The following is a 9,262-nucleotide window of genomic DNA, read 5'->3' as shown; positions in this document are numbered from 1 at the left end:
GACACAATATAATTAAATACATGAAATAGATGGCACACAAATGTGTTCGTGTGAGTTGGGCAATACTAGGCAAAGCAAATGTGATCACTGTTTTAATGAGATAAACTTCCAACAATCCCATTACCACGCGGCCTTTTTTTATAAACAGTAACGGCTTTTACTGAGCCAATCAGACTAAAGACTTTTTCAGCCAATCAAAATCAAGGAACGTCTTCCAGTGCAATTCACTTTCTCCCCTCATGGGGTGTCTGTGGTTTTCACTCAGGTCCGCTCATACTGCATATAAGCAGCAGCTTTACCGCAATTACCTCATTCGCTTCTTCTCATTCGCTTCTTGTTTTGACACTTTGCAGAATGACTGGTCGCGGTAAAGGAGGAAAAGGGCTCGGGAAAGGAGGCGCCAAGAGGCACAGGAAGGTTCTTCGTGACAACATCCAAGGCATTACCAAGCCAGCTATCCGCCGCCTGGCTCGCAGAGGAGGAGTGAAGCGCATCTCCGGTCTCATCTATGAAGAGACCCGTGGGGTGCTCAAGGTTTTCCTGGAGAATGTGATCCGGGACGCGGTCACCTACACCGAGCACGCTAAGAGGAAGACAGTCACCGCTATGGACGTGGTGTATGCTCTCAAGCGCCAGGGCCGCACTCTCTATGGATTCGGCGGCTAAACGGTGACACTTCTTACCAACTGATGATACGGAATTCACATTCATTTAACCCAAAGGCTCTTTTAAGGGCCACCCACATTCTCCTGTATAGAGCTCTGGTTACACCGCCATCTTATTCTTACCCGTTTTCATGTTGCTGTCTCTGACGGGACTCAATATTTCATATTGGAAACGGGTTAGAGAAATACAATTCACCACTTTACCACCCCACAGTATGTGACAGCATTTTGTTACAGCGCTTTATGTACGATTCTTTTCTATGAATTGACATGTACACGCGTGAGTTATATAAACTTTGCTATACTCCCTTCAACTGCTCATTCATAAAGCAAACTACAAATATTGGTTTCACTTTTTGATATAACTTCTCTGAATTAGAAGTGCCTGCACTTGACAGATTTAAATACGTGATTTTAATTGCTCGATCCATATACACATTTTTTTACATTACACATTGGTACAATCTGCAAAAGAAAATGTATCTGATAAATGCCTTATCTGTATTGATTTTAACCGCTATGAAAACAATTACATTTTTATAGACTTGCATAAAACAATGACAATGTTTGAGCATTCATTCATTATTATTTTGCTGTCTTTTCTGCTCTTAAAACAGAATCCCCAATGCAAATGTTTCATAAAATAGTCACTCCTTTTATATTCCATTAAATAGTCCCATATATTGGGCATCATGTATCAGCTTTTGATGAGAAAAAAATGCAATCGGATTTTCTTTAGCACTTTCTGTGACTTTTATGATTCTTTGTCACAACTGTAAATCTCATACATATTGAACACGTTTTTTGGTTTTATGATCATAAATATACATAAATACAACCCCGCATTTCATGTGTAAAACACTCGGTTTGGGGATCTCGGAACAATTATACAGAGAAGGTAAAAAGGCGCCAAAGCTTTACTATCTGTCATTCAAACAAAGACCACACGGTGGCAGTATTGTTTTGGAAATGATCTGGTTTCTGGAGACCTGGATTTTTCACAATGATCTGAATCAAAGTTTCACCTCCAGATATTTGTGATAAAGACGTTTTGCGGATTCCCTTTAATATAATTAGTGAATTAAGTTGAAAATCAACAGGACTCTAGCATCACTTCTTAAATCGCACAAATATGTGTACTGATGTAGGGGCTGAAACTGCCAAAGATGCCACATTTCCCACACAATCTATACAGGGAAAACGCAGCAGCACCAAAATAAAGGCAGCAAAACACACACACGTGTGTAACTCACATTAATATGAAACACTTGGGGTCTTCCTTACTTTTGTGAACAATGTTTCTAAATCAATCTGTTTAATTAATTCAATGATCCTTTGTTTTTTATTTCAGTCACACTTTATCTCAAAGATTATCCCGGAGACCAGAACGTAACCCCGGGATCAAGGCACCAGAACGGACAAAGCGTTTCAATAAAGAGAATTTATTCTGGCTGTATCCAGCCCAGCACAAACTCACAAACCACTTACACTCCCCAAAACAGGGAATACAGGGGATTCTAGGTGCCAGGCGCCACTTCCAAGGCTCCCCAGGGTTTGCTCCCACTCCTGTGGGGTTTGAGGCTGCAGCGCTTTCAAACCTGTTTGCTTTCTGAGACTCTGTCCCGCAGCACGGAACCGTTTTCACATCTCCCGCTGGATGAAGCTCCCAGCGCCGTGTGAAGGTGTCTCTGGCGCAGCCTTGGGGCGCACCGCTTAGTTCCCTGCACGCTGGGATCACACTGACCCTGAGCGCTGCTGGGTTCCCCTTACATACAGTCCCCGCTGCTATAGGAAATCGCTGTAGATGGAGCCGCGACCATCATGTGTGGATACTGCATGGGAGACAGGACGTGAGGTCACATCTGCATTGGCCAATCACGGCTGGGCGCGGGGTGGGTGAGAGTTAAAGGGCTTTTGGAGAAATATGAACGTCCCTGTGGGAGCAGCGCCTGTCAGTGGGAGCAGCGCCTGTCAGTGGGAGCAGCGCCTGCCAGTGGGAGCAGCGCCTGTCAGTGGGATCCTGGCAGCGGCTTCCCGGCCATCAGAAATATCTCCCATGAGCATCGGCGATATCTCGGGATACAGCGCAATGCTGCACTTTTAGGGTGTTTGCCCGTCAGCCCGATCTCTTCCCAGCCACTCTCCCTTTGTTCCTGTCCCTCTCCTCCCCCTCCACTCCAAGCAATAGCAGTTCTCCGGACATGTGGGCTGCTCAGTGGGATTCTCAGCCCAATGTACAGAGACCTTGGCTATGCTTTATATATGCACACACAGTGTATACTTTGGTACAGTTTACAACACGAGAGTAAAGAATTACAGTTACAGGGTATGGAAGGGGTTGCATGGCACATTAAAATGGGGCAAATCTAGGGTCTGGTGACCAGATGAGCCCCAGGAAAGGACAGGTAGGTGGGAGGGACGGGGTCCAGAATAATACAGGTTAAGCCTGGTCCCAGGGGTGTGTACTGAGGCCTGGGGAACTGTGATTGTGTCCACACACATCAGGCACTCTGATGGGTCACCACCCTATCTCCATGATTTGCTATGGAGACAGGAATCTAGAAACAGGGGTGGCAGATATCAATTCCACAGATCTTTTCTGGACTGGCATGGAGATGGACTAAATGGTATTCTCTGATGTCATGCCAGAGACACCCAAGACAAGGCTGTGTGCTTTTCTGAAGCAGAAGATTTAAACTTGCCTGCTTGCAACTTGTTTTCAGCACTGCCGGAATTCCTGATCCTCTACAAGAGTGGAAGCTGCTCCGGGTAAGCCATTTCTGTGGCACTGGGCACCTAGGACTGCTAGGATTCCCCCTGTATTCCCTGGTTGGTGCGAGTATTGCTCTTTTAGGAGATTTTGTGCTGTGTCTGATGGCTACTGCTGAAATAAACACCTCTTTATTTGATCGCTGTGTCCTGTCTGGCACGTGATCCAGTGAAAGAGTCCTGGTCTGCTGTGGCAACTATTGTTAGTAAGCAATATGTAACGAGAACTATGCTCCCCTCCTTACTATCCGGCGTGACCGGTTTCATATATTGTTCTCATTCTTGCTCGCCCAATGCTCAAAACACATTGTTCCCTCCCTCAGTGCCTTGTCTTGATTGTCCACTTCTCAAGTGTTTCAAGATTTACCTAATTCTTGTTGTAATAGTTTGTGGGTTGCTCCCTTCCCCAGCGGTCCCACTCTGTATTGTTTCCCACCTCTACTTCCATGGCATTCCCAATGCTTGGTTTCAAGTACTAAGCAATGTAGTGTCCCTCAATTATTCCTAATCTATTGTAGTGAGGAGATTGGCCCCTTCCCTTTGTTTCCTAATCAGATTGTTCCCTTTCAAAGTGTTCATAATCCATTGTTCCCCAGTGATTTCCTAATTCATTGTTCCCATCCACAATGCTTCCAAAATCTGATTGTCCCCTTCCCAGTGCTCTCAAAATTTACAACTCCTCTCGCAAATACTAACACATGACTGTCCTTATTAAAATGATTCTCCCATTAACTGTACCTGTAAAACCCTACATAGATTGCTCCATTATTAACTGACACCTCCATTAATTATCCCCACTAAAATTACCACTAACCCTTGATGAACTACCACTGTTCAACCCAACCTCACAAACCATAATCAGTCCATCACCAACTATCCTCTCCTCCGCCTCATCCTATCACAGCCTCACATAATAAAGGGGAAGCTCGGCTCGCTGCCCCAAAACTGTGTGTAATGGCTGCCTCTGTGAGACTCATTTGGCCTGTTTATAATGTATTGAGTGGTAATTTCTTCCAGAAAAGAGCTAATCAATGTGTGATCCCGGGGGATGTGTGTAAAGGTTCTGGTCTCCTGTGACAGGCTTTTTATCTGGTGGATAGTAATGGACATCACTTGGCCCAGTTCTGAATCTCTTGCGGACTTTCATTTCTGAGTAGTTCGTGATTTCAAGACCGCAGGACCGATAGTTCCACACATAATGAGCATAGTCCAGTGCACCTCTCACCGGAGTTCTATTGTGCCCAGTTCAGGGCTCTGGACAAAGGAGGCGGGGCACCTACATGGAGTTCAACTCCTGGCTAGACCTTCACAGCCCTCGGTGGGTAGCCAGATGCAGAGTCACCTCGCTCCTAGACAGGATGGACATCGTCATCCGTGAACAGTTTTTGCCCAAATGTGTACCGGAGGTGCGGGAGTGGTTCATAGAGCATAAGCCGAGAATGCACCAGATGACCGCCATGATGGCAGATGATTTTGTGACCATGCGGCCACAGTTGGAGAAGTGGGTCCTGACCCCCGATACAGTGCCAGTGACAACACCACCTAACGTAGCTGACCCTCCCAAGGCCACTAAGCTGGGATGGAACAAGTGGAGTGCCGGAGGTGCTGCAGCCAAAGCCTGCAGAGTTTGCCCATGAGCGCCGGTGCTACCAGTGCAATTGGCTAGGACATCTGCGGGTGGACTGCCCCAACCCACCCTGCTCCAGTAACCCCAATATGGGGCAATGCTCACAAGCAGCGAGAACAATCCCCTACGTGAGATTGGCCCCAAAAGCATAGCAAGTGGAGGCCGTGCAGAATGTGCAGCAGCAGACCTAGCAGCAGCCGTCAACGATGCAGAAGTGGAGCTGGAGGGACATGGAATCGCAGCCATCGGGCTGGAATCCAATGATGTCCGCCAACAATATTTGTGCCCGGTTACCAGAGGCCATCTCCGGGTAGCCGGCCTGATGGACACCGGTGTTACGGTAATCTGGTGCAACCTGATATGGTCAGCCCAGAGAAACTTCTCCAAGGCACGGGGATGCTGGTGAGAATGCTGGACAGAGCCCCCAAGTTATTGCAAGTTGCCCGGGTGTTACTTGATCAGGGCACTAGTAGAGGAGTCTGGGATGTCACAGTGTAACCCGGCTTGGACACCAACATCCTGCTGGGCAATGACTTGGGGCACTTTATTTGCTCCTACTCTGAGGAGAATGCACCAGTGGCTGCGGTCACCCCGAGCAAAAGTCAGGCAGTTGCCCAGGTGGAAGTGCCTTTGGCATTGCCACACACCACCCCAATTATCTCTCCCCAGCTTTTGGAGCCAAAGAGAGCTGAAGTCCCGGTAGACACCAAGCAGGTAAGCCAGAACAAGCCAGACATTTGTCCCGAACCCTGTCCCAACATTTCTTCTGACTGTTTGACAGGGCCAACCTACCAGAACTGAGCCAGGAGTTCATGGACATTGTGTGATCGGACCCCAAACTGGAGGGCATGATACTTCGGGCGACCGAGTCTGACTCCAAGGGTGTGTCCCATCGGTTCCTTTGGCACCATAGTGTCTCATAACAGGAATCCAAGATTGCTCTGGTCAGATCAGGGACATGAAGGCGACAGATAGTTGTTACTCATGAGTATAGGGCACAGTTGATGCAGATATCCCATGTGATCCTGCTGGTAGGGGCATCAGATAGTCACTCATACTAGAGCCCGGCTACTACAGACTTTCTACTCACCGGCGTCATAACAGGAGGTATTGGTGTTCTGCCATAACTGTAATCCCTGCCACCTAGTGGGCAAGTCGAGTGACCACACAAAGGCTCCCCTGAGACCGCTACCGGTGATCGGTGAGTCCTTCCAGCGTGTAGCTGTAAATATAGTGGATCCGCACATGATCCCAGTTGCTCTGTCCTTGATTGAAGCACGTCAATTGGCAGAGTCTTTGATTGAGATATTCACTAGGGTAGGTTTCCCAAGTGAGATCCTGGCTGATCCGGGGGCACAGTGCATGTCCGAACTGCTCCAATGTCTCTTGGCTATGTGCGAGGTCAAATCTCTCTGTACAACCCCCTACCATTCAAGCTCCTCTATGGGTGCCATGTCCGTGGACCACTCAATCTGTTTCATAAGGGCTGGGAGGGGGAGATACTGATGCTTTGGTGCTTCATTACGTTGTGGGGCTCAGGGACCAGATAGAGGAACACATGGGGTTGGCACAGGCTAAACTTGAGGCAGCTCAGATCAGGCAATAGCGCTGGTATGATAGGAGTTTCCGTAGTAGAGAATTAATCCCAGGGCAGCAGGTGCTTGTTCTGAATCCCACTTGGTAGAACAAGCTACTTGCCACCTGGGCGGGCCCGTACACGGTTCAACGGCGGGTGCATGAGTGTAATTATGTGGTAAACCAGGATCCAGAGGAAGATAGGCACAGAACATACCATATCAATATGCTAAAGGAGTATCACAAGAGCGGGCCGGAGGTGTTTGCTATTTGTAGCCCGCTGCTGGGGGATCTCCTGGGAGAAAACTGGCAGGGAGGCTTAGTGGAGCAGGTGGAGATGGGTCCCCAACTCGCGGTTCCCAAGCTGGTGCGAGAGATGCTAGAGCAGTACCAGGTCATGTTTACAGATAATCAGGGCATTACCCATCTAACCGATCACCCGGTCAACACCGGGGATCATTGGCCACTCCTCAAGAAGCGTAATGGATCTCTGCGGAGGTAAAGTGGAGCATTAAGGGGGAGGTTGAGGAGATGATGGCATTAGGGGTAATTTCTCGTGCTCAGTGTCCTTGGGCTTCACCGGTATTTGTGGTGCCAAGACGGGTGGGACCACTTGGTTCTGTGTAAAATAACGTCAGCTTAATACTCAGACCGTGGCAAATGCCTATCCTTTGTCCTTTGCTCTTAGATGAGCTCATCGGGGCCAGGTATCTGGCCACCATGAATCTGTACAGATTCCATTGACCTAGCAGGCATAGGAAAGGTCGGCTTTAATCATCCGTAGTTTGTAAGAATGTTTGGTCATGTCATTTGTGATGAAGAAAACGCCGGCCACGTTCTAGCGCCTTTTCAACCGGTTGCTGGAAGGGATTAAGGGCTATGTTAGGGCTTATCTGGACGACTTAGCCATTTGTATTAATGACTGGTACACTCATCTGGTTAATGTAGCAGCAGTCCTAGATAGGATCAGGAAGGCTGGTCTGACACTAAAGCTATCCAAGTGCCAAGTCGGCATGGTGGGGGTATTTTACCGCAGCTACCGGGTAGGCCGGGGACATCTCAAGCCTGAGCCCACGAAAGTTGTGTCAATAGTGAACTGGCCGGTCCCCCACACTATAAAGCAGGTAATCACTTTTATAAGTACCACCGGCTACTATAGAATATTTTTGCCCCAGTATAGTGCCCTGGCTCAAGCCATGACTGATTTAACAAAGAAGATGCTTTTGGTGCTAGTTGCCTGGTCTCCTGAGTGTGGGCAGCGTTAAAGGCTTTCAAAGATGCTCGAGCCAGTGCTCTGATCCTGGTGGTCCTCGATAACATCAAGCGATTCTTGGTGCCAACCAATGCTTCAACTTATGGCATCAGTGCTGTGCTAAGCCAAGTAGGTGAGGATTGCAGCAAGGATACGTTCACCGACCTAAGCTGCAAGCTGTTGCCTTGGGAGGTCACCTATGCCACAATCGAGAAAGAGGGTCTCAACAATGTGTGGGTTCTCAAGAAGTTATAGGTCATGTTTACGGGAAGCCTTTCACTGTGATCACTGATCGCAACCCCCTTAGCTTGTTGCAGCGGGTGTAAGGTGAAAATGGGAAGTTGGTGTGACCTCCAGGAGTTTAATTTTACCATTCAACACAAAAAAGTGCAATGAGCACAGCAACGCCAATAGTCATTCCCAGCACGACGATCCCAGCCCCGACAAATGGACTTCCAGGGTCTTCAGTCTTGGAGAGACACCTGATGGGGTAGCTTTCCCAGAGCCTTCATCTTAAAGGGGGATATTTGATGGTATGTGGTAGCCAACCTCACATAATAAAGATGAAGCCCGACTGGATAAACCAAAACTGTGTGTAATAGCCACCTCGGTGAGGCTCGTTTGGCCTGTGTATAATGTATTGTGTGTAACCTCTTCCAGAAAAGAGCTAATCACTGTGTAATCTCTAGAAGGGGGAAAACAGTAGGAATTGGGAACAGGGATTGTATCGGTAAAAAAAAGGCACTTTTGTGCCCTGTAGTACTAGTATGTTCCCCATACATTTAGTAAGGCAGCCAGCACTGCCTTTTGTTTTGCTAGCATTTCGGAGAAAAGCTGCTTTGTGACAGAAGGTGGGGTCGGTGTGAGTATGAGGACAATGGTGAGTAGGGAAGGGATGGTAATCAGGTCCGGGGAACTGGTTCTCGTTGGTGCAAAGACTTTTTTTCACATGAGAGGCTGAGGTGCCTACCCAGCGGGATGTATGGGGCTGGCTAGTTCAACCGTTGCCGGGTCTGAGTCCCATAGGCACAATTTCCATTGGCTATTTCAAATTTCCCACTCGCTAGACCCTCCCTACTCGAGGGGCGGTCAAGAGTGACTAAGCCGGCCCCCTCCTCTGATTTGTACAGCCGGACAAGACAACGTCCTCCGATTGGCTGGTTGCCCCTACTCCATGAAAAGTATAGGAGCCCGATAGCTATGTAAGGGGAGAAGCCAATCAGAGTACCAGACAAGTTTTGAAGCTGATCGGACAGGCGACTGGCAGGATTTTAAATAGTGCTATTGGGACAATAGCACTGAGAAGGAGCTGTACAGGGCAAATCTACTGAAGCAGTCCCCTGCACCTAGTTGAGGCTAGATTCTTCTCCCTCA

General features: G+C 48.1%; 1 protein-coding gene across 1 annotated transcript; it reads left to right on the top strand.

Moving 5' to 3' along the window:
* The first annotated feature begins 339 nt into the window (after window positions 1-339).
* On the top strand, window positions 340-790 carry LOC142473664 (histone H4). Its single transcript, XM_075580755.1, has one exon. It carries the CDS (start codon window positions 355-357, stop codon window positions 664-666), a length of 312 nt encoding a protein of 103 aa, XP_075436870.1. The 5' UTR covers window positions 340-354; the 3' UTR covers window positions 667-790.
* Window positions 791-9,262: the final 8,472 nt, after the last annotated feature.

The sequence above is a fragment of the Ascaphus truei genome, assembly GCF_040206685.1.
Source record: "Ascaphus truei isolate aAscTru1 chromosome 12 unlocalized genomic scaffold, aAscTru1.hap1 SUPER_12_unloc_4, whole genome shotgun sequence".
Taxonomy (NCBI): domain Eukaryota; kingdom Metazoa; phylum Chordata; class Amphibia; order Anura; family Ascaphidae; genus Ascaphus; species Ascaphus truei.
The sequence above is the reverse complement of the archived record's forward strand: the minus strand, read 5'-3'. Positions and strand labels throughout refer to the sequence as shown.